Source organism: Vitis riparia, chromosome 12, assembly GCF_004353265.1.
Source record: "Vitis riparia cultivar Riparia Gloire de Montpellier isolate 1030 chromosome 12, EGFV_Vit.rip_1.0, whole genome shotgun sequence".
In the NCBI taxonomy this organism is placed as follows: Eukaryota; Viridiplantae; Streptophyta; class Magnoliopsida; order Vitales; family Vitaceae; genus Vitis; species Vitis riparia.
Genome location: NC_048442.1, coordinates 8,890,626 through 8,917,360, shown reverse-complemented (window position 1 = coordinate 8,917,360; position 26,735 = coordinate 8,890,626). Strand labels below are relative to the sequence as shown.

General features: G+C 36.0%; 1 protein-coding gene across 2 annotated transcripts in view; it reads left to right on the top strand.

Moving 5' to 3' along the window:
* LOC117926327 (phosphatidylserine decarboxylase proenzyme 2-like) overlaps positions 1–26,735 on the top strand; it is a 75,172-nt gene that overhangs the window by 33,219 nt on the left and 15,218 nt on the right. For both annotated transcript variants that reach the window (XM_034845420.1, XM_034845419.1), the window contains exons 5-13: positions 850–918; positions 2,973–3,065; positions 3,164–3,214; positions 4,959–5,042; positions 5,416–5,507; positions 6,431–6,583; positions 6,669–6,753; positions 23,547–23,658; positions 25,630–25,730. In XM_034845420.1, the coding sequence (XP_034701311.1) occupies positions 850–918; positions 2,973–3,065; positions 3,164–3,214; positions 4,959–5,042; positions 5,416–5,507; positions 6,431–6,583; positions 6,669–6,753; positions 23,547–23,658; positions 25,630–25,730 (840 nt within the window). The remainder of the gene's footprint in view (positions 1–849; positions 919–2,972; positions 3,066–3,163; positions 3,215–4,958; positions 5,043–5,415; positions 5,508–6,430; positions 6,584–6,668; positions 6,754–23,546; positions 23,659–25,629; positions 25,731–26,735) is intronic.

Here is a 26,735-nt window from a genome sequence, read left to right as displayed (position 1 = left end):
AGGAAGGGTTATAAGGCAGTGCTGGAACAGAAAATCTAAATCTGATGGTCAATTAAAAGGCAGCAGCAATGCAAGCCACAACAAGAAATGCTCTATTTTCAGATTAAAAAAAGGAGCAGAATTTTTATTTTTTATTTTTTCAAAACCGGATTTGTGCAGGTTCCTAAACAACCAATGATGAAGGCTCAAGAAAAAATTGAAACCCTAAGAAGCCAAATTTGGCTCTGATACCATCAAGAACGATAGAGGAAAACTCCAGTTTTCTTATTTTTCACCGTGAACAATAATAGTACTTAAATAGGAAAGATGGCAACGACTTGCCATAGATAATTCCTTAATTATAGGACCATAAAGCTATCCCTAAAACTAAGGGATAAAAACATAAAAAACTGAAATACAAAAATGATATTTGGAATTGATCCTTATCTCTTTATTTAAAAGGAGATAAACAGATCAACTAATCCCTATTAATTGATCCATATCTCTTTATTTAAAAGGAGATAAATAGGTCAACTAATCCCTATTTAATAGGGATTTTATTCTCTGAATTCCTACAAATTGTTTACTCAGATCCATAAAATTCAGCAACAATGGAGTTGCTTAAACTTTTCACTGGCTTTTTTTTTCCTCATCTCTTCTTTGAAGTTGCTAAATTAATGTAATTGCGTTTGTGTTTGAAAAAGCAAGAATACCCTCTAATCAAGAAAGTTATTTGCAAGAGAGTTCTAAAAGCAAAGTTTTCTATTTTCTTTTTTCTGTTTCTTTCAAAACTGTACAATATTATAATAAGTGTAAAATATTATTTGTACATTGTGGTTTTCTTCATAAAAACCTTTCCTTATGGTGCAGACCAACAGATTATCCAAGAGCAATCTCGTTGGCCATTGTGAGATTGATCTTTTTGAATTTCTTACTCAGGTGAGTTCCATTTATTTCATGCTTTTTGAAAGTGAAATGGAGAAGTTAGGCTAAATTGTAACAACAAATGATCATGCAATTTGTTTAGTAAAAAGAAAAAAGAGAGAGGAAAATAATAGAAATAGAGTGCACATATCTACAACATTATGTGCACAATTTTCTGTATATAATAGTTACTTCATTTACGACTTGGAAATCATGTTCTAGTGCAATGTTGATTAAATCATGCATTCTGGTTTGTTTGTGTGACAATGAAGTTAATTATGTACTGACAGTATCAATGGTATTGATATCACTAATAGTGCAAAATTTTCCAAATTATAGAAACATACATATGTATATTATCTTGTTGAAACTAGTGGTGAAAAATGTAATTTTCTTTTTTAAGGCCAAAAAAGAAAAAAGATAAATTTTACCAAAAGGGGGCCACATGTCAGATACGTAGGAAGTAAATAGAGAGTGACCAAGGGTGAGACAAAGAGAAGATAGACAAGGAATAAAGAAAGGCTATAACCCCTAGCCCTCACTCAATCCATAAATAAAATCCAACAAGAGAAAAATCTACACCTTGACCAAACATAGAGAGACTTGAAGAAAGCCTCTTTCAGCCACTCATAAGTTCTGCACGTTTCAAAGGCACCAAAACAAGGTCTATCAACAGAAAAAAAAAAAAAAAAAGCACCAAAACAAGTACAAAGGGGCTATTCTCCATACCTTCCTACTCCACTTGCTTACTCCCTCACCAACAACAAGCCCTGTAGAGGGAGGGTTTCCTGTTAGTGAATGGGAATATGGTTTGCTGCCTCCTACTGGTCTTTGCTTAGGAAGCATTTACTAAGCCTGGTCTATCCCCTGTTCATAAGTTGGTAAAATGTTAGGATTTTCTCCTAAATAGTTAGCCAAACAACAAAAAATGCCCCAAGGGCCATCGTTTAACTTCATACTCCCTAGTAGGAAAACAAAATGAACACTTTGAAGCTAAGGAGGCATAGAATGATTTGACAAAGAAGCACCCATTCTTCCAACCCCATCATATCAATGTCTACCTACTAACCCCTTGAAAACCATTGCTTAGATTTGCTAAAGAGAGTTATTTACCATCTTGGTCTCCCAATCTTAGAAAGATCTTAAAAAACAAGGAATCTAATATCCTTACCTATCCTTGGCCTAAAAATTTGCTACATTATCATTTTTATGGGAAGCAACTCTAATATAAATTTCTTGAGAAGGGGTTTGCAATTGCATATAAAAACTCTCATTTTTCCTAAAGAAGAAATTTTTTCTTATTTATTTATTTGTTTTTTATTTTTCTGTAAAATTCTCTTTCATCTTTGACATATATTAGTATTCCTAAGGTCTTTTAAGTTAAAATATAGGTCATGATTAATCAAGTCGAGGAAGCTTAGTTATGACCTATATTTTTAAGTTAAATTATCTAATAGTATTCTTGAGGCCTCTAAACCACTTTCCATACCTAGAATTGATTGATTTTTTTTTTTTTAACTTTTTCTATTTGCATAACCCATGAGCATGACACGGCTTCTTTAACTTGAATTATGTATGCATGGTATTTTATTTGACATCTGTGCATGCATATTGGTACAAAATTTGCCAACATAACTTTATGGGCTAAAAATCCTAGTTGTTCTCTTTATGTATTCTAAACATACATCAATAAGTCATACATATATACATGCCATTTTGTTTAAATATTGGTAATTTTGCTAAAGAGTTAAGGAAAATGGTTTGATTTCTTGAGCTTCAGCTCTGTTGAGTACTTGTTTGATGGTTTTCTTTGTTCTTGTAGTTGGGAGCCACTTTTTTAGGCTTCCAATCCCGTCTTGATTGTAGAATCTCTTATCCTTTCTTGTACACACCTTTTTATCTATTAATATGTCTGTTTCCTTGTAAAAAAAATATGCAATGTAAATTAGCTTTACTCTTTGTAGCCCCATGCTTAAGATTTTTTATATTGTATGTAATTTCTAATGGCTGAATATCTATTTGTTCATTTTCCTTTTGTGTTGTTACATTCATTTGAAATTCTATCGCAGGATTCAGAGTCTGATTCTGAAGTACTTGATCTGTTTGATCCATCTTCGTCTGGCATAGCCGTTGGGAAAATTACGGTTTCATGTTCTGTTGAGGTGTGTGGTAGATTACAAACATATCTTATTGGATGGTTGATAACTGAAACCTTCATGAGCATTTTTATGGATGACGTTTGGTTTGAAAACATTGACAGGATCCAACGGAAACTGAGAGAAGTTTTGTCAGAAGGATCTTATCTATAGTGGTATGTTCTTAATAATTTTCGATCTTCTCTCCATATGATCTTTATACATCAACTCATCTATGTTTACTACTCAAATGTCATGTTTAAGGAAATACTATGAATTTATGTCAGTTTTGGGATAGTTTAGAACCAATGAATAAAATCATGATGAGAGCATTGATATCTTGATTGTGATCTTGTTGAAATCAGTGCTACAATCTCACTTCTAGCAATTTCTCAAATGAAAAAAATTGATTTATCTTAGTCTTTGGCATGAGATATGGATATGTTCATTTATATTATTGTTTTATCTTGGAAAACAACAACATACATTGATAACATCTCTGTCGTAGGAATGCGATTTCAGTTGGTTGCACATTACTAGCTGGTACACTGTCTTTTTGTCTTCCAAATCAGGTGTCAGCACATAGTAACCAATTGGTCTCTCTCATTCTTCATGCCAGAGTGGAAAAGAATGTCTGGAGACAGCAATAAGAGGCAAGACCAACCATTGGGCAATGGCTAAAAAATATAATCATCTTTTTCACTGCACCCATTTTCCAAGACACAAGAATCATTTTATCTTTTCCAACTTCACATCATTTTAGCAGTCCACCGTGAAATCTTCTCCAAACCATAATCAAAGCAGCCTGAGAGATAGCCTTTTTTATTCAATCAGTAATTAAATAGTTTCTGTAATTACTTTTTGAATCTAATGTATGGATTTTTGTAATTCTGTTTAGATGTGTCAAGATTTGTGCGGTGATCTATGTAGGTTTTTTTTTTTTTTCCAAATTTTTTTCCTGTTTTATAGCAATTTTATATGTAAATTATTATAAAAAAGGGTAAACATGCTACATAATGGTTTTTGCCAGTTTCCATTCTTTTTCCCTTTTCAAATATGTTGCCTTCCAGTTTTTTCCAAAATAAATTGAATTGACCAATAGCACATTTCATGAACTGCATTATGTTGAAGGCTTAATGTGCTTAATGAGGTTATGTTACTCACTTTCAGACCATGTGAATATTGGGCATACTGCACAATTTGTTTTAGATTTTATTGCTGATGTCTTAGTAAAGGAAGAATACTTTGCAATAGTGTTGGTCTCAACAAATGTCCAACACCTATCTGGGATAGGTTCATTCCTTTAGGGTGATCCTCGCAAAGGACTCGCTTGCATAAACATGAGATGTGAAAAATGCTGTTTTAGTGCAGAATTATGCTTTCAAAGCATCATGATTACAATCTATCACAATAAGGAGCACATTGCAAACTCAAAGCCTCAATTTGTTGAATAATTTTCTGCAAGCTAAAAGATTCAATTATTGAGTATAATCGTATTGTTCAAGCAATTGTAGTTGATATGCTTAACACCACCATATTATTGATTTTCTCCTTGTCTGTCAAAATAAATTAAATATTTCTAAAATATCTTACCTGGAAAATGGTAAATTTTACTTGAAATTCATCATTTTTATCAATATTTATTTATTTATTTTTATCAGAAACGAAGAGAAATATATTAATAGAAGGATATTTTTATCAATATTTAGAACTTAGGTGCTCTACAATCTTTAATGAAATCCATTGGACCATAAAAATTACGGGGAAGAGCCCTGTGTTATATCTGGGTTTTTTTTTCATCTGTTCAATAGGAACTGCATCTAATTATCTTATGTTGATATTTCTCATTCACTGATTCTTATTTTCAGACACCATATAGTGTTTTTCAAAGCAAAGCCTAAGCCATTAAACTTTATACAGGACTATAATGAAGATGGAAAGCTTTCATCCTCTGAGTTCTCTGAATTAATTAAAGCGTTTGGAAATCAAGTGGCAGCTGAGAAGGTGCAAACTCAAGGTTTTATTTTGGGTTTCTATTTTTAGTCCCTTGTTTCACACCTTTTATTGTTATTAGGTATGGGCTTCCTAAATTTTCTTGGGAGTAAATTAGAGTACCTGTATTTGACTGTTAGAGGTTTCAAAAAGTGAGAACTCCCATGTGATATTTCAGATCCATGGATATGGGGGTTTAGTATCAGTTCATGGATCATTTGGAAATTTGAATCTGCATTGCTGAAAGGCTTTTCTAAGCAATATATTTGGACTTTGGGCCTCAAATCCAAAGTGACTCTTTCAAAGTCAATGATTCAAATGCTACTTTATAGAATTTGTTTTGTGGATTTTATAATCTTAGCAGTATATTTACCTTGTTTGCTAGAAAGAGGAGCTCTTTAAAGCGGCTGACAAGAACGAGGATGGTGTTGTTAGCATGGATGAGTTGACTGTTCTTCTTGCTATTCAACAAGAAAAGTAATGGTCCCTATAAAATTTTGAAGCAATAAGCTTTTAATTGTGAAAGTTATGCTTTTTTTTTGTGTGTGTGTGTGTGTGTGTGTATTTTATTTTTTGTATTTTGCTTGCATGGGCTGACAATTTATGTTGATTTATACATGGATAAGGCATTCCTTTTACATGATGCATGGTGGAAAAGTTCAGATTATCTAAAGAAAAATTAAGAACAACATTGCGCTCCCCTGAACAAGGGTGTCAATAATAAATAACAAATACACCTCAAGTCCTAGCTCTCTTCTATGCTAACCATCTATCTTCTGGTTAGTTTTTATTTATCTATTAATTTTTCTAAGAAACTATACTTGCATTTATCTAGGCCTCCAGAAGAATGCATCATGTGCATTGACAGATTTGAAATCTCTCCTCCAATTAACATAATGCTGAGGGCTTGGAATCCCTCTTGTGGTCCCAAAAGAAAAAGATGGAATTAAAGAAAGGCAATTTAAAAAGAAAAAAAAAAAGAGACTAATTTCCTGTTAAAAAGTTGGCACTCTTCAAATAAAGCTATTCAAAACTGAGTTGAAGGATTGTGATAAAAAGACTGAAAAAGGGTTGGCTCCTTTACTTGGACCGAGGTTATCTTGATTTTTAGGAGCAGAGGTTATTGGGAGACACTGGACGCACGAGAGATGCTATTGTGTTTGTTTCTTGATTAGGAAGAATAAGGTGATTGGTCTAAATCTTTCGATTTTCTTCTACTCTTATTTTGTAACCTTTTTTGTGGTAAAACTGGGATCCCTGAGAGCCATTTTCACTTCTTTTATGACTTTTAATATCTCATGCATGCCAGTTTTATTGACCTTATAATGCTCATTTAATGGTAGTTTGCTTTTCAAGCTACTATTTGTTGGATTCTAAATCCTACTTCCCTTTTATTGTAGGGAACCGCTTATTAGTTGCTGCCCTGTTTGTGGCGAGGTTCTAGATTCTGATAAGCTGAACAATATGATTCATATGAACCTATGTTTTGACGAAGGGACTGGAAACCAGGTTATGACTGGAGGGTTTTTGACTGATAAACAGGCTTCATATGGGTAAAACTTTGTTCATGTTGATCTTTTGGATTATCTATCATAATGTCATGATTATGAACTGAAAGGTAAAATTCTATTTCTCTAGATGGATGTTTAAACTGAGTGAGTGGGCCCATTTTTCTTCCTATGACATTGGTTTGAACTCTGGATCAAGTGCCTCACATATTCTGGTATGCACCTTTCTTACTCTCTTTTTTTTTTTTTTTTTTTGTCCTTCTTTCTATCCTCTACGTGTTTTGGGGGATTGAATGGATAAACTCATTAATGAAAAGCCATATTTTGTCCCTCCCCTCTGACTCTGCACCTGAGCTGAGTGCCCCCCACCCCTCCCAAACATTATTTTCTTTCCTGGTTTCACCTGCTAGTGCAGTCATAGCATTTTATAGAAGTTTTATGGAAGTATTTTTGATAGGAAACAGATCATTATTAGTAGAAAAGGGAAGGTATAAAGAAAGCTGGAAAGTAGGAAGAAAAAAGGAGCAATAACAAAAGCCCTTCTGCTGTAGCAATATGCTGCTGAATTTGCTTATTTGTCCTATTTGTGCTTGTAATAGATTTGTTGCCTTGCTGCCTGCAGTCTTGATTGGAGCTTAGTGTGGGAGAGAAAACAGGGAAAGACTAATTATACTTTATCTTGGCAAAGTAGTCTTGTCTATTTGAGTTTATCTTTTAAATTTATTTATTTGATGAATGAATTTTTTTGAACAAGAAGATGATATATGGGAGAGTTCTCTTAAAGAAAAGAAAAGATCAGAGAAAAAATTTCTGTTGAGGAACTCCAAAAATAACATAAATCTGCACGAAAAATGAGAACCAAGCTAGTGGGGGGGAGCAGTTGCACAAAACTGTACTCCTTCTCGGTGGCTCTTCTCTTGTATACAAGTTCCTTTGGCCTGCAAGAATGTTGGATAATGCAGTGACAAATAGTCTCCAAGTTACATGAGGATATTGTTTGCATGAGTATTCAACAGGTTGAATGGTGGAGTCAGGATATTCATGAGTAGGGGAATTTGTAATGTGGTGTCTTTTATGTTTATATTGACTTGGGAATCATGTGAAATTGCAGTGGCAAACAGTCACCTAGGTATATGAAGATATTGTGCATATGAATATGTAATATAATAAAGGTAAAAAATAGAAGATTAAATTAAAATGTAGTAAGAGAAGATGGTTAGTACTATGGTGTATGCAACTATGAGTAATATATGCCATGTGATGTCTTCCTTTATTAGGATGACTTATGTAGGGGATTTTATAGTTATCTTTTTTTTATATAAACCCTTAGGTTTGTTTTCAACTCCATTAGACATGATTTTGATTTGTGTGAGGCTTATGAAGTCCCAACTTTGGATGGGCTTGAATTCTATAAGTCCACTATCAGTTTTGGAGTCCACTTAAAAGTTTCTCAAGTTTGAAAATGGGATTGTGTAGTTTGCTTTACCCAGACTAGTTTCTGATCATTTTCCCATTTTGCTCAATGGGGGGAGGCCAGAGGAGGGGACCCTCTCCTTTCAGATTTGAAAACATGTGGTTGAAGGAGGAAGGGTTCAAAGATTTGGTTAAGAATTGGTGGGTGAGCTTTAATTTTAATGGGGCCTTTAGCTTTGTTTTAGATGCAAAATTGAGAGCCTTAAAAGCAGTCTTGAAGACTTGGAATAAAGAAGTGTTTGGTTTCATTAAGGCTAGAAAGGGAGAAGCTCTTAGTCAAGTTGTGTACTGGGATGAGGAGGAGGAGGGTTCAACCCTAAATCTGGAAGAGTCTAAAGCCAGAAAGGAGGCAAGGGAGACTTATAAGAAGTGGGTGCTGAGGAAGGAAATCTCTTGGAGACAAAAATCAAGTGTGGTTGAAGGAGGGGGGTTGCAACACCAGATTCTTCCATAGGATGACAAATACACATAGCAGAAGAAACTGGTTAACCAAGGTGAAAGTGAATGGTTGTTGGCATGTCGAGGAGAATGAATTAAAAGCTAGTGTGGTTGGCGCGTTTTGTAACTTCCTTTCATTAGAAGGGGCGTAAAGACCCAGTGTTGATGGGTTAGATAGCAGTGAGGTTGAGAGGCTAGATCTTCATTTTTCGGAAGAAGAGGTGTTTGCTGCTCTCTCTAATTTAGGCAAGGACAAGATCTAGGTCCAAATGTTTCCTTTGCCTCTCTGAAGTAGAGATGGTTGATCACCTTCTTCTACATTGTGCAAAGACTCAGGTTCTTTGGAATTTGCTTTTCTCATTTTTTGGTGTCTTAAGTTCTCTCCTGTTCGGTGAAGGAAACTCTTCTTAGGTAGCATGGATGTTTCGTGGGTAAAACTCGTTAAAAAGCTTGGCAATGGTCCATTTATGTATATTTTGGACAGTGTGGAAGGAAATGAACATGTTAGCGTTTGGCAATGAGGAGTTATTGATCCAAAGATTGAAAAATTCTTTTGTATGTAATTTGTGGTCTTGGTTTAGGGTGTCTGTAGATATGAACCTTATTTCTCTTGTTAGCTTCATTGATTAGTTAGGAGAAAACCTTAATTCTCATTCATATGATTAACTTCTTACAATAGAGAAATATATATACAAGGCTAGGTTGAACTAATTACCATATATGTGACCTATATTAAGAAAGGAAAGAAAGATTGTACACTATAAATACATTATATTCAACACTCCCCCTCAAGCTGGAGCATATATGTCATATGCACCAAGCTTGTTACAAATGTATTTAATCCTAGGACCTCTGAGAGATTTAGTGAAGATGTCTGCTAGTTGATCATTTGAATTAACAAAACTTGTAGCAACACACCCTGATGCGATCTTCTCTCTAATGAAGTGACAGTCAACTTCAATATGCTTGGTCCTTTCATGAAAGACTGGATTGGATGCAATATGTAATGCGGCCTAATTGTCACAGACTAGCTTTATCTGTTCATTTTTTCCAAATCTCAATTCCTGAAGGAGTTGCCTCAACCATGTGAGTTCACATGTTGCCAAAGCCATAGCTCGATACTCAGCTTTGACGCTTGATCTGGCCACCACATCTTGTTTCTTACTTTTCCAGGATATTAAGTTACTTCCAATAAAAACACAATACCCTGAGGTGGAATGCCTATCTGAGGATGAACCAGCCTAGTCTGCATCTGTGCAACCAACAATTTGGGTATGACCCCTGTCTTCATACAACATACCTTGGCCTAGTGTTCCTTTAATATATCGAAGAATGCGGATCACAACATCCCAATGGTTGTCACATGGTGACTGTAGAAATTGACTAACCACACTCACAAGAAAAGAGATGCCTGGCCAAGTGATGGTGAGGTAGTTGAGTTTGCCTACAAGTCGTCGATATCTCCCAGGATCTCTTAGAGGCTCCCCCATTCCTGGTACAAGTTTGACATTTGGATTCATAGGAGTGTCAACAGGTTTACATTCTAACATACCTGTTTCTTCCAAGATGTCTAAGGCATACTTCCTTTGTGACATAACCACACCTGAACTGGATTGAGCTATTTAAAGTCCCAGAAAGTACTTGAGTTTGCCCAAGACCCTCCTGATCATTGTCTGTAATGACAATGTCATCCACATAAACTACCAAATAGATGCACTGGCTCGAAGAGTTATGATGATAGAAAACTGAATGATCTGCTTCACTCCGAAGCATTCCAAACTCTTGAACAACTGAACTAAAACGCCCAAACCATGTCCGAGGAGACTGTTTCAAGCCATATAGAGAGCGGCGTAACTTGCACACTAAACTAGACTCCCCTTGAGCAACAAAACCAGGTGGTTGCTCCATATACACTTCCTCGAGAAGTTCACCATGAAGGAAAGCATTTTTAATATCCAACTGATAAAGAGACCAATGACACATAGCTGTCATGGAGAGAAATAAGTGAACAGAAGCAATCTTGGCAATAGGAGAGAAGGTGTCACCATAGTCACAACCATAAATCTGAGTATAACCTTTAGCAACCAAGCGGGCCTTAAGGCGATCGACCTGACCATCTGGACCAACTTTAACAGTGTAGACCCAACGACATCCAACTGTAAATTTACTAGGAGGTAAAGAAACAAGATCCCATGTGCCATTGGAGTGCAGAGCAGCCATTTCATCAACCATTGCCTGTCGCCACCCAAGATGAGAAAGTGTCTCACTAGTGCTCTTAGGAAGAGAAACAGAGGATAAAGTAGAGACAAAGGCAGAATAGGATGAAGATAATCAATGGTAGCTCAAAAAATTATAAATGGGATGAGGATTACAAGTAGATCAATTACCTTTCCAAAGAGCAATAGGCAAATGGTCAGTAGATGACAAGGCCGGGGTAGGAGAAATCAGTGGGATAGGAGGTGAGTCATCAGGTACCTCAATTGAAGAGAGAGGAGGAGCAACAGCACGATGTCGACGATGATAAACCTGAAGAGGATGAGAGAGCGCATCTGAAGGGGGGGATATATAGGGAAGTGGCAATACTTCAGAAATGGGAAGAGATTTAGAGGATGAGAAGAATGGAGAGTCCTCAAAGAAGGTGACATCAGCGGAGAGAAAATAACGATGAGTGTCAGGGGAATAACAACAATAGCCGTTCTGAAGTCAAGAGTATCCTAAGAAGATGCATTTCGTAGCCTTGGCAGAGAGCTTGTCCTGTCCAGGTGTGAGAGTATGAACAAAACAAGTACAACCAAAGACACGAGGAGGAATGAAATAAAGAGGTTGGGTAGGAAAAATGAGGGAATGAGGGATTTGGTCATGTAATATAGATGAGGGCATACGATTAATCAAGTAACAGGCTGTAAGAATAGCATCCTCCCAAAAACGAAAAGAAACATGACTATGGAGAAGGAGGGTACGAGCTATCTCAACAAGATGTCAATTTTTACGCTCAGCAACTCCATTTTATTGAGGAGTATGAGCACAAGATGACTGATGGAGGATCCCATGTTGGGACATAAAAGAAGTAAAGGGTGTAGAAAAATATTCCCGAACATTGTCACTGCGTAACACTCGAATAGAAACATTGAATTGTGTTTGGATTTTAGCATAAAATTTCTAGAAAATAGAGAATAACTTAGCTTGATTTTTCATTAAAAATAGTCAAGTACATCTTCAATAGTCATCAATGAAAGTGACAAAATACTGAAATCCTAAAGTAGACGTGGTCCGACGCGGACCCCAAACATCAGTGTGGACAAGTTCAAAAGGAGACTTTGCCCGATTATTCAAACGCTTTGGGAATGAGACACGAGTATATTTCCCAAGCTGACACGACTCACACGGAAGCGACGACAAAGTGGAAAAACGAGGGACCATCTTCTGGAACTTGGAGAGACTAGGATGACCCAGACGACTGTGAATGAGAAGAGGAGCATCGGTGGAAATGCAAGCTGCAGGAGATGAAGGTGATGTGAGGTGATAGAGGCCTTGAGAGTCACGCCCTATGTCAATCGTCTTCCTCGTACTTCGGTCCTGTAAGATCACAGATTTATCAGAAAAAGTGATAGAACATTAAGAGTGCGAGTTATTTTGCTGATGGAAATAAGATTAAAAGGACACTTAGGGGCATAAAGGACAGAATGGAGAGGTAGGAAAGGGAGAGGATGAGCCAAACCAATACCTTTAGCCATAGTTTGGAAACCATTAGCTAAAGTAACAGTAGGTAAGGCAGAGGTAGTAGTAATAGAGGAGAAAAAGTGTTTATTACCAAGATATGATCAGATGCTCCAGAATCTAGGATCCACGGGCCAAGAGAAGGAGATTGAGTAAAGCAGACAAAGACATTACCGGTCTGGGCAACAGAAGCAACAAAAGCTGATGTGGTTGCCTGATATCAGAGATAGACATCATAATCACTGCCAATAAGGGTGATACTCTGAGATGTGGAGCTCGCAGCGGAGTTAGGTCAAGATAGCAGAGTATCAAATGACTGAGCAATGTGGGCAGTGCGAGGAGGCCGTCCATGTAACTGATAGCAATGATCTCGAGAGTGACCAAACTTATTACAATAGGTGCACTGAGGACGTTGTCCTCGATCCCGATTGCCACTACGTCCTCCTCGCGAGTTAGTCTGAGAGGATAACACAGATGAATCTGAAGGACTATCAGTTGACAAGGTCTGAGTAGAGGAGAGGCGTAAGAGACGAGCGAACACATCATCCAATGATGGTACTGATGGACTAGCAAAAATCTGATCTCGGACAGACTCAAGATCTAGACGGATGAGGGTTAACACTATAAAGAACTTGTCAGTCTGTATTTGTTGAGCTTCAACACCATTAGTGAAGGGCATCAAAGTTAAGAACTCCTCCTTAAGAGACGCAATCCGGCCAATATAAGTAGACAGATCCATATTCTGCTGTCTCACATGAACAATATCATAAATCACCTTATAAAATCGTTGAATATCATTCGTGTATAATCCTTAGCCTGAGTCCAAAATTTAAAGCAGGTTTTGTAGGCACGAAGATGATGTAAAATTTTGGGATCAACAGATTGCCATAATATGTTGCATAATTGTGCATCGATTTTCTTCCATTGCACTTTGTCAACATTAGGTATAGCATCCTCAGGTGTAACAAGATGATCCTTATAACCTTGTCCCATAAACCAGAGTTCCACGGACGCTGACCAGGAGAGATAATTCTCACTACCAATCAATTTTTCCGATGTGATAGTAGGAGATCCAGAGATGACGGATGTAAAAATAGGATTTTTAGTCACCATGTCCACTTCACCTGAGATTGAATCACGTTTGGATCGAAGAGAGCCCTAAAGGGAGGTCGGATCACAGTTGTGGAAGAAGAACCTGGTATGTCGGGACCCAAACAAAGGAAAAAAGTGACTGGAGATGAAGAAGAGGCCTTCCCAAGGCACACACAGGTCTCGGCCAAGGAAGGGAGCTATCGTCGGAGGATGAAAGAAGACCCGCAGAGGCTGAAATACCAAAAAAATGGAGAAACAGGGTTCGGAGAGGACTGATGGAGGCTTATAAGTGCAAGACGGCGCCGGACGAGCCTGCTGGTAGAAGCACGACACCAGAAAGTGGGCCACGCGCCCTCACGCGCTGGCGCGTGGGATTCAGGCTGTCGGAGAAAAATGGCGCATGGGAGGCGCGTGGATCGGTTTTTGGCTTTGGTGCTTTGAGAAAATTTGCAGATCTCCTCTTTGCGCTCTTGATGATGTGGTCAGTGTCGGAAAATATCGCCGGGGAAAAAAAGTCGCCGGAAAAATGTTGATGGTGATGAGGGTTTTCTGACCACGATATGGCTGATCGGAAAGCTTTGGGAGATGGAAAAGGTGACCGGAATGAAACACGGTCACTGGACGGATTCCCCGAATTAATTACACGGGTAAACCAGAAAGAATAAAGTTTTCTTCCTTGGCTCTAATACCATGTTGAAAAAGAGAGAGAGAACCTTAATTCTCATTCATATTGTTAATTTCTTACAATAGAGAAATATACATACAAGACTAGGTTGAACTAACTACCATATATGTGACCTATATTAAGAAAGGAAAGAAAGATTGTACACTATAAATACATTATATTCAACAGAACCAAACTTTATTAAGGAAATGGCTTTGGAGGTACCCTAAGGAAAGTTCTGTCCTTTGGCACCAGGCTATCTTAAGTACATATGGGACACATTCAAATGGATGGGACGCCAATAATATAGTTAGATAGTCACATTGGTACCCCTGGAAGGCCATTGCACATCTGCTCCAAGTTTTTTTTACACACTAGCTTTATGGTGGGTGATGGGACCACAATTTGTTTTTGGGAAGATCTGTGGTTGGGGGATCAACCTTTTTGCTTAAAATTTTCAAGACTATTTGGAGTCACCACAACCAAAAACCTTCCTATTTCAACTACTATGAGTAATAACGCTTTTTTGTTTTTGGATTTCACCCTTTGTCGTAATTTATCTGACGCGGAGATTGTGGATCTTGAATGACTTTTATCTCTACTTTCCAGTGTTCATTTATCTTCTTTTGTTATGGATGTGAAAGCTTGGGTTCCATTCTCTTTAGAGTTTTCTTGGTAAACTCGTTTTTTTCAGCTTTATCCAATATCTCAAATTCTATCCCTTTCTACCCTGTTCATTTTTTGTGGAAGTCAAAAGTCCCTTCTAAAGTTAGTGCTTTTGCTTGGTTAGTGACACATAAGAAGGTGAATACCAATGACATGGTAGAGTTGAGAAGACTTTTCAAAACCCTTAGTCCTGATTGGTGCATGCTTTGTAGGGCAGTGAGACGATTGATCATCTCTTTTTGCACTGTTCGAGCACTTTGGGTTTGTGGAATAGGATTTTTTCACAAGCGGGGATGGATTGAGTTTAACCAAGTAGTATTCGTGATATGATGGTGACTTCCTTAAAATGTTTTGTGAATTCTAATGGAGGCAAAACTCTCTAGATGATAACATGTCTCTCTTTGATGTGGATTGTGTGGAGAGAGAGGAACATTAGAATTTTTAAGGATACTAGGAGGACGCTTGTGGGATTCGCTTCAATTCTATGTTTCTTTTTAGGCTTACTATATAAACATTTTTAAACCCTATCCTTTGAGTTTAATTTAGCTTAACTGGTTGTTGATTTGCACACCTTAGAGTTGGGTCTACAAGGTTTGGATTTATTATACGTGTATAGGCCTTTGTCTTTTTTGTATAGCCCTCCTTGTTTTGTGGAGGTTTACTCAATTTTTATTAGGTTTGCATATCTTGGGGAGGACTTCTCATCCTTCTCATGTTTTTCTATTTTAATTCATTTGTTCGTTTCTGATAAGCGCGCACACACACAAATTGAAAAGGCGCAAACATAAACAAACACTGAAACATAAAACTAAAAAAGAAAGATTTACTAAAACAAGGAAAAGGTACAAAAAAGAAAAGAAATATAAAATAACGAAAACAACCTAACTTATTTCCCTATTAATCCCACCTCCCGTTTGTTTATTTACAGTTATGGTATTTATAAGTGAAAATTTCCCTCCTCCCCTAGTACTCCGAAGCCATCCCTATCTAGCTTTGCCTCCTACCCATGTTGTGGTCTAAGTATGTCAATGCTGCCATCAGTAATAAGACTGCGCGGAGCGTTTGGCTACACTTAATGTGTTTTTCAGTACAGCAACATGATGATGAGGATAGATCAATTAAAACTTCAGGGGCCCTAATTGTTGCATAGCCTTAAGTGTGCAATAATCAGAAGGTGTAGCACAAGCGCAAGGTGGAGCGATAAAGGCAATGCGTTGAAGTAGAAGCTATCTAGAGTGCGCTTCATAGGCGGAGGAGTGGAAAACACTTTATGAATTGGGGTAGTGCGTGGCTTTATTGAGGAAAATTGCATACTTAAGGTTGCTGATGTGTGCTGGGTTTATTGATGAACAATAGCCCACTTATAGTTGTTGGGGTGCACTTTGTGAATTCTGTGCAGGATGGGGTGGTGTGATGCGCTTTGGTCTCAACATGCTTGGGAAGTGCGCAATTGTTGAAGCACTTAAGGGAAGTGTGCTATTCAGCTAGGTGTCCTTAAGGAGTGTGTAATCTAAGCAAAGTCTCTTAAGTGCGCTTCTCTAAAGTGCGCAATGTAAATCAGGCACCTAAGTGCGCAATCCAGACCGTCACTTAAGGGTGTGAAATCTAAATGCATTTTTTTAAGTGTCCAATTTGGATTGATGCTCCTTGGGTGTGCCATCTACAAAGGGTTCTCCCTAGTGCGCTATTGGGGGTCCTGCTCAGATTGAAGTGTACTATCAGTGATAGTGTACCCCACTTAGGTACTCTTTCTCCATGAAGTTTTGGAAATGCACCAAACCTGCCTTAATTCTGCAAAAATCTCACAAAACATATTAAACGGAATTTTCTAAGGCATTAACATCAAATTGAAGAACTAGGCTTGTTATGAGTGCCTCAAACACACAAAAATAGACATTTTTAAAGCCATCCAAGTGTTTAATTTGAGTCCTTGTCACTAACCGCAAGAATCATGATTGCAATATAGTTTGAAAGGGATTTGAGTGTTGTTTTTCATAGGGAAAGTGAGTTGTTTTTGACAGCTCAGAATAGTATTGTCAACTCTTGAGAAAGAAGAGTGAAAATGTAGTGTGTTGAAGAAAATCAAAGGGGACAATTCTCTGAATTTTAGTGATGAAAATGAGCAATTAATTGATTGAAAATTAACCAAAGGGAAAATTAGGGAAGGAGAGAGTTATTACCTTCATTACCTTGTCTCTTCGCAATGCAAATATTGTGATCCATGTTTAGGACCAACCCTACTAGAAGGGTTTTCATCCCCTTGGTTAATCCAAACAATTCTAAGGGACACTTGGGTATAGCTACCTAAAGGCTCATTACACTGGATATCACTCTACCATCAACCTTAAGAATCGTGGCTTTGTATCTTAGACTTAGTGAAGAAGAAAAATCACTCACTCACCTCATTTACTCTACTTACAGCAAACTCAAGGGAAAAAGAATTTTCTACTGGAAGTGAACTAAACGTGAAGAAGAAAAACATATGCATTCACCGAAAATTTTAAATCCAAATGCTCCTAGCATTGATTAAAAATGAATAGGACTTTGCATTGAATAGGAAAAAGAAACTTAAAATAGACAGTTCAATTTTTTTTTCATAGAAGAACTAAGTGGTCATCTTAGTCCATGAGATTATCGTGCCTTATTGCTCATGAGAAAATCCTAACTAAGCTTCCTTGCTTTCTCTTCTCTACTCCCTATCTATGCATGTTGCTCCCGTCATGCTTGCTATTTATAGAAGAAAAGGCTAAAGTGGAAAGACTTTGAACTAGGAGGGCAATTGGAATGCCCCTTGACTTTGAACAGTTGGAGAATGAGGTGACTTTCCATGCTTGTTAGGTGTTATGCATGCCATGGCAGCCGGAGCTTGTGTGGCAGCTTTGGTTCACCTAGTGAGGTTTTTGCAATGGTCCTAGTGAGCTTTGTTTGAAGAGAAATGAGAGGTGAAAGGTGAGAATGGGAACAAGTGAGCAATATTTGGTGATTGGAAAGAAACGCAAGGATTTTCGAGGATAAAGCAAGGAATTCAGAGTTCCTTTGGGACTCTATTCCTTGCTTCCCTTTGGGCTTTCTGTTCCAAGGCATTTAAGGGGACTCCCCTTAATGTGATTTATCTGGATTGGATAGCGGTGTGTACTCCATAAGGATTGGTCCTTAGAGGGAGTTCGTTTGTTTTATGTGTATTTTCCTGTAATTTTGTTGTCTTTGGTGGGAGGATTTCTCATCCTTCTTCTTGTACTTCTTTTTTCTATCAATATATCTTTGTGTCGTTTCCAATCAAAAAAAAAAAAAAAAAAATTTGGTGATTGGAAGTGCAATTCTTTGCTAAGGGAAGAGAGGGAGAGTGAGAGTGAGAAATGAAGAAAAAGGGGTTTGGGAAGGTTGCAAGGCTTTTTGGGCTTAAAAGAATGAAAAAAAAAATATGGAAGAAGCTTAAAATTGCAAAAATGGGTCGTCCTGGTTGCTAGGTTCTTAGCCTAGCCAATTCAGTGTTTGCTAGGCTAGCTTAGCAGGCAACTCAGTGGGTAACCTAGCGGGCAGCCTAGCAAATAACATTTTCTTGCGCTCTCTTGGTTTTTGAAGAGGAATTAAGGGGTTATTTAGTTATCTTGCTTTTGATGTTATTAACCCTTTGAAAGTGCCTCATTTAGTTTCCTTATGCATAATAAATGGGGTGCTCTTATGGTCAAGACACTTTTTATTGATAAAGCGTAATAAATGGGGTGCTCTTATGCATGAAATTTTATTAGTTTGTATGATTTACTATGCTAATTAGTAAACAATTTTATGCTAATCAGTTGACAATGTAATGATTTTGATTAGATGGATTATAAGAGAAGAGAGCTATCAGTTAGATCATAAAGCTTTGAGCAGGAAATTTCTTGAAAGCATAAAACCAACTTGCTGACTGTGGTGGACAGAGGATGCACTGCAATTCCTTCATTTGGATATCTGGAAAGGGAACTGTTCGAGAGGTGTTAGTAATGGGGTAAGCCTTGCAACACACTAGGAAGGTGATGAGAAAGTGTTTATAAAAATCTGAAAATATGGTTGAGAAATTATTGTCATTGGAAAGAAATGGGGAATGGAAGAATATTTTCTATTAGCTTTTCAAGGAGAGAAGCAAGTGATCTTCGGGAAAATTTAGATTGGTGCTTTTGAAGGTTATACAAAACATTGTAGCTGGAAATGATGGTTGTCAAAGAGCTTCATCTTGGTCATTTCCAAACCAAATAAGAGGACAGATATATTCCCTATTAACATATGCGAGGACAGGAATGAGTTGACACATGACAAAGTGTTTTTGGTTCATCTTAAGGGTTCAGAGGTAGATATCATTGGCAAGAGCCTGATTAGAAAAAGATTTGGAGGAGTACCAACTTCGATCTAAAACGTCTCTCATTCAACAAGGAGTCAGGTTTCAAACTTATGCAAGGAACATAAGGGATGTAAGGTTTAAGGTCTAACAATTCGGAAAGTTTTGAAGAAGTCACAAATTGAAGAGAGGACTTCATTAGAAAGGTTCACCAAATTGGAAATACAGGCAACTTTGGTATATAACAAGCTTAGATAAGTTCAGATAGAAGATGTTTTGGTTGGAAAATTACCTCATGACAAATTCTTCCAAAAACAAACTCTAGATCAATCTCAGGTAAAGAGTATTACATGTGGAGAAAAATTGTATTTCTTTTCATATGTTGGAAGTATACAACCAATGAAATATATATACAACAACGAAAAGGAAAGAAAAAGGAAGAAAAAGAAAGCATAAGGAAGAATCCCTATAAATTAGGAAAAATCCCTATAAATTAGAAATTATATACATAAATATACACCTAGATATATATATATATATACAGCTATACAACTTACATAGCTGTATATTATTGTTGTATGTCTTCTACTAGTTATAATATTCTTCAACACTCCCTAATTATCCATTCCTACCTTGCCAATAATAGATTGAAATGCAGTACTGCTCAATCCTTTAGTTTGCACATTTGCAAATTGATCCTCAGTTGACACAAATGGAGTACAAATTAATCAACTATCTAATTTCTTTTTTATAAAATATTTGTCGACTTTCACATGCTTGGTGCAGTTATGTTGCACAACATTATGTGCAATATCAATTGTTGACTTGTTATCACAATATAGCTTCATAGGTCCTTTCCATGCAATCTTCAAATCTTCCAAAATTATTTTCATCCATAGAAGCTCATAAACTTCTAATGCCATAGCTCTAAACTCAGCTTCTGCACTTGACCTTGCAACTATGTTTTACTTCTTGCTTTTTCATGTTACAAGGTTACCTCCAAGGAATGTACAATAGCTGGAAGTCGATCTTCTGTCATCAATTGATCCAACATAATCTACATCCATGCATGCTTCCAATGTCAATTCATTGCCTCTTTTAAACGACACTTCATTTCCTAAAGTACCTTTTAAGTATTGTAGAATTCGGTGTGCTGCTTGAATATGTACTTTTGGGTTGTGCATAAATTGGCTCACCACTCCTACAACATAGGCTCTATTTGGCCTGGTATGAGAAAGATAGATTAGTTTACCAACTAATTTCTAATAGGATTCTCTACTACTTTCAAATCTTCTTGGGCCTCACAAAGCTTGTGATTTTGTTCAATAGGTATCTCCATTGGTTTACACCCCAGTTTCCCTATTTCAGTTAATAAATCTAGCACATACTTCTGTTGGGATATAAAGATCCCATGTCGAGAGTGAGCCACTTCAATGCCAAGGAAGTATTTTAACCTGCCAAGTTCTTTAATCTCAAATTCTTGCAATAAACACCTTTTCAATGCCTCTATTCCTTGCAAGTCATCTCCTGTTACCACTATATTATCCACATAAACTAATAAAGTTGTAACTCCCCTTAAAGCAAAATGTTTAACAAACAATGTGTGATCACCCTAACTTTGTTTGTAACCCAAAGCTTTCATTACTCTAGCAAACCTACCAAACCAAGCTTTGGGAGACTATTTTAAGCCATAAAGTGTCTTTTTCAACCTGCACACCTTATTCTTCTTTGAGTCAAATCTTGGAGGAACCTCCATATAGATTTCTTCATCAAGACCACCATGTAAAAAGACATTCTTTATGTCAACATCCATGATTGATTGCTAAAGATAATAGGATTCTTACAGTATTCAATTTTGCTACAGAAGCAAATACTTCAAGATAATCTAACCCATAAGTTTGAGTATACTCCTTAGCCACTAATCTTGCCTTATAACATTCAAGTGATCCGTTTGCTTTATGTTTCACATTGAAGACCCATTTACATCCCATTAACTTCTTTTATGGAGGTAGTTTTACCAAGTCCCATGTTTTTTTTTTTCTCAAGTGTATCCATCTCAATCTTAAAGCGTCTTTCCACTCTTTAATTCTCAATGCTTCAAAGATAGTTTTTGGGATAGTAATAGTGTTGAGGTGAATAAAAATTTTTTTATGGCCATTGGACAACTTCTCATAGGACACAAAGTGAAACAATGGATATGTAGGTTGTTGAGTACACGTCTTAACACCCTTTCTAATTTCTATAGGAAGATCATAATCATCAACAATAGACACATTTCTTTAATAATCTTCTGAATTGGGAGTTATCTCAATATTATCAACTCTAGAGATTGGTTCTGAATTATGAACCTGCATTTGTTGAACAAGGGGTTCCTTTTTCCTTGAATATACCTCCAATGGGTGAGTAGCACTTTGAATATGTTTATCCTTTGCTGTCGGACTAAGAGTACTTGGGTCTAACTCATTTGGTAAAGGAATGGAAATGGATGGCGATGGAGAAGACAAAGGATTTTGATTTTGTGGGGATGGGAAGGATGAAAGATCAAACAAAAACAAATCTCTATTTTGATCCTCCATGAGTGATGTCTCCTCTTGAAGATAAGGATTAGGAAAGTAATTTTCAGTTTCAATGAGTGTTACATCTACAGGGACAAAGAACTGTTTTATTGGAAGATGATAACTCTTGTACCCTTTCTGTGTAGAAGAATATCCCATAAAAACGCACTTGAGAGCCCTTGGATCAAGTTTCCCATGGTTATTTGAATGAATATGAACAAAGGATACACACCCAAAGACCTACGAACCAAGTGATTTGTTGTTTTGAAGTTAGGAAAATATTTTGAAAATAGTTGTATGGGGTTGTTATAATCAAGCACTCAAGTAGGTAGTTTATCAATCAAATGTGTAGCAGTTAAGACAACTTCTCCCTAATAATTTTTTATATCTTTTGTAACCAAGGTTGAACCATTTGTCGATTAAGGTTCCATCATAACCCCTCTTCGTCCTTCTTCTCCACGAATTATGGCAATTGTTTTATTAAGTGAAGGAACTTCTTCCTTTCTTAACACTTGCACTCAAATAGGATCAAACTCAATATTCAATCCAGCAAGAAAGGTGCAAATCCTCTCTTTTTCCATAAAATGTAAGAAGGGTTGCATCATTACTACATTTTATCTCAATACAGTGATAATGGTCTAACTCTTGCCATAAGTTTTGTAAAATTTGAGCATATTCAATGACTGAGTGATTACCTTGTTTGGTAGATGAGATCTTCGTTTTAATCTCATAGATTTGTGCAGCATCTCGGACTTTGGAGTTGGTCTGCCAGTAGGATTCCCAAATTTCCTTTGTTGTAAAAAACATGCAAGTATTAGATAAAGTTTTACCTGAATTGATGTTTTGTAACTCTCCAATGGTTTGATGAGGCAAAGTTTCACCAAAGATGACTATGGGTGTGGCAGAAGTCTTAGACATATCAGACATGGTGAAATCCTAGAAATTGCAAGTAGCACGGATGAAAGATGAAAAAAGAAATAAACAAAACACACAACAATGAAGGTTGAAAGAATTAGGCTTGAAATCTTCAGTAATGAAGTCTGAAAAACTTGAACTAAAATCAGCAATGAAGGTTGATGAAGAATGTCAAAGTGGCTTTGATACCATGTGGGAGAAAGTGGTAAAAAATTCTTATTCAATCAACTGCTATAATCCTAATTTAGATCCTATATTTACAAAGAAATTTAAGGAAAAAAATAAACTAACCCTATAAATTAGGACAATTCTTATAAATCGGAGATTATTCTTCCTAATCTGATTTACAACTATACACACTTTCCTAATCTAATTTATAGCTATATATTACATAAATATATACAAGAGACCTCAAATAGGAAAATTCAGATTTCTAACACATTCAATACAATCTTTACCTATCTATCCAAAAAAAAAGAGTATGTCATTTGTGATGTAGGACAACCCTAGGATGGTTGCTTACAATCAAATAGGTGGGATAGGGTTTTTATCTTTGAGATTTAAGGAGAGAAACAAGGATAAAGTATGGCAGCAAAAGAATAAAAAATAAAATATAGAGAAAGAAGGTAAGAAGGAGAAGAGCTAGAAACCTTAGAGTTTTACTAAGGCCTTTTAGGAATCTCACCTAGAAAAAAATCAATGGAGTCTCACTATTGAGAATTAAAACAATTGGGAAAAAAAAAATTAATAGTATTTTATCACCAATACTTTGATCTGCGTCATTAGTCTTATTTATAAATTTCTCTATAAAATCCAAATTCTACTAGGATTCTAATAACCTATGACAACTTTAATTCTAATCCTCCTATAACCTAATTAGCTAATCCTAATTTAACTCCAACAAATATTAATCCTAATTTAATTTCAACTAATACTAATCCTACTTAAATTTTATTTATTTCTTTCCTTCTCTTTTTTGAGTATATTTATTTCTTCTTTTAGTAGATCTTAGAGATTCATCTTCATTAATTTGTGTCTATGATTATTCATGCATTTTTCTTTATTTGTGCTATAAGAATTGTTGATTCCATTGAATTGCACGCATTTTTTTTTTTCCTGAAAAACTAAGATCTCATTCACTTTTATCGTCTAATTAATATTTTGCTGCTTTAGGTTTTTGACCGAAGGACAAAGAGGGTTGTTGAAGAATTAATTGATGGAAAAATTGTCCTATCAATGAGAGCCATCTACCAATCAAAATTAGGGCTTGGCCTAATGGATGCAGGTATGAGTAATTTTTTTTTCTTTTCCAAGTTTTAATGATATAGTCACCTATCAACATTGAACAAGTAGTTGAACTTAATAGATAGGTAGCTTCAAATTTTTATAATGGTTAATTTGATTGTAATTGTCAACAATGTTTACTACCTCTCCTGTATTTGAGCTTCTGTAACTAAAGAATTCTCTTGCATCCTATTAGTTTGATTTTGTGGGAACAAAGAGATGTTTGTTTCTATCACATTGCCAAAACGAATTGGGGGTAGTTCCCTTCCTTGGTTGAATCAAACTTATTGTTGATTGTTGTTTTCTAGGTAACCTAGGGCAGACGGGAATTGGGGAAGTTCTCCCAAACTATAGAGGCATAGGTGTTGATAGCTTTCTCTAAGCTAGTGGGTTCAATTTGCCATTGTGGAGGAAATATTTGCCGGCCTAGCAGGATTAGTGAATCTTTACTATTGCATTATAAAAAAATTTTAAGAAGGAAGCAGGAATTTCATTGTAGAAAAATTATGGTTGATGATGCATATTCCCTTAATAGCAATCTTGTTAGGTTGGATGTACCGTATGCCATGACAACATTAAAAATCTTCACCACAATGTACTTGCAGCAATGCTTTCCAGCCACAGGAATCTTTCTGTTTTTGCTAGACAAGTCTCTCGACTACATCTTTTTTTTTTTTGTTTTTATTTTAATGTGATGATAAGAGCATTTTTTCTTGAATACATCCTTGACAAAGGACATGTCTAACACATATCCATGGCATGCTAACATGTGTGTGTGTATATACCTATCTTTCTATCTGTCCATCTGTGTATAAAGGAAACAAGAAAATCATTTATTAAAAAAGTGAGAGTGATTACATGCAACAGTGAGTATCCTTCAAGAGAGCTGTCTGAACAAGAAAAGAAAAAATAAAACATTTATACATCCCCAAAAGACCTAACAGCAGAACCAAACAAAAGAACCCACATTGTGAATGCTCTAGAATGAAGGGGTGATTCACTAACTGGTTAACCAACTGAGGATTTCAACTAAAGAAACAATATAAACTTCTGAAGAGCTCAACAATTTTGCGACTCCAAGCATGAAAATGCCCTCTCAGTCCCTAGGTCACTTAAGAAAGACAATAGCCAAAGGTCCCTGGACCAAAATATTGTTGAGCCTCTCATATTCTCATATTAACATCTTGTTGCCTTGGGGTGTTCCCTGTAACTCTAATTTATTGACTAGTTGTTTCAAAAATTTATGTTAATTATAACTACTTGTTTTTCTCTTGGATCATAATCCTTTGGAATGCAATTAGAGGCTGCAAGGATCAGAACTTCTCTGTAATAGGCAGATACATTTAAAGGATGACTAATTTAATCATCTTTGTCTAAAAAAATTATGCTCAGAATGACAGGTTTGATGTCTTATGGATAAAAAATTAGTAAGAGATACATTGGTTTGTGTTTACGGTCATGCCATGTAAAGCAATCATGTTTTTTTATCTTAGTCATACCTTCCTTATTGGTTTCAACCGCCTTTCTAGTGATCTTATGCCATTTTGTTTAAAGAGATACATTTCATTCTAACCTTTTAGTGACATTTTGTTATCAATAACATGTACTCTGACTGAAGTTTTAAAATTGTTATTCACACTATTATATACCATAATGGAACTATTCATTGTTCTAGTAGAGGCTTTACTGCTTTTGCACATTTTTTGCTGTTTTTTTTTCTTCTGACTGTAAATAGATTTCCTTGAATGCATTTTAAATATATATTTGGAAACAAAATATATGAAATGAATAATCAATATTTAACAATGATTAGGAATTAAACTTGTACATTGTACTTTTCCATAAGCACTATCTCTGAAATCAACATAATGTTGTTGTAATCAATGACTTGCAATTTTTTCCTTCTTTTATTTTTTCTCCTTTACCATTTAATTTCTTGCACAACTTAAATTCTTTCTCCATTTGGATGCAGGTGCAAAAGAACTTTTGCAAAGAATTTCTGAAAAGCAGGGAAAGCAAATGAATTCAGTTGAATCTGCTAAAGATATACCCAAGTTCCTTAAGTTCTTTGAGGCATGACAATCTCTCTTAATGAATGAACTATAATCTTGTTACCATGATTTCTAACTTCATTTTCAATTACTTAGGAAGTGGTTGATAACTGAGTTTGAAATAATTCTTTTGCACAACTGGATCCTTACAACATAATTACTCAAAAAGATTAAGACAAAAAAAAGAAAAATTGCTTCTAGCTGTTCATGGACGTCTTTATTTTCCAACTTATTGCTCAATAATAAATTAGGGGTGAGCACACAAGCAAAAAATTAAAATAATAATAATAATTTACCAGCATTATAATAGAAATACTTACTTATGATTCCATACATCAGTAGTATCATGCAATATAAGTCTTGTATGCATGGTGTATAAACAATAGTTTATATGATATTGTCTATAATAAAATAATAATTATAATTCATCTTGGCATCACATTCAGTGTTGTCAAAAGCAAAAGGCAATGTCAAGGCAATAAGACTAAGGCAAAAGGTGAAAAACAAAGTGATAGCTTGATTATAATAAGGCGATAAAAAATTTATATTTACCTATTCGATACTTAACCAATGTAAGTGTTGTCTTCAACAGTCAACACTATTAATTTCATCCCTCATGATATCTTATAAAATTAACAAAATAATAATAATTATTCAAAGTTGTTAGATAGTGTAGTTATTTTAGTTATTTACTTTTTCTTTTCTTTCCTTATTGTATTGTGGGTCCCACTAACATGTATATATATACTCAAGTCCAATGTGTATTATTAATAGTTTTTGATAACAAAAATTAGGGATTCTCCATTTTCTCTCTTTTCACATGGTATTAGAGCTTAGGGAGAAAAAAAACCTAATTATTTCCGGTTTATCCGTGAATCAATTCTGGGAAACCTTTCGGTGACTGTGTTTCATTCCGGTCACCTTTCCCATGCTCGGGGTGGAGAGGAAGTCAACCGTATTGCCTTTAGAAAACCCTCACCTCCATCAGAAAACCCTCACCGCCACTTTTCGGTGACTTTTTCCGGCG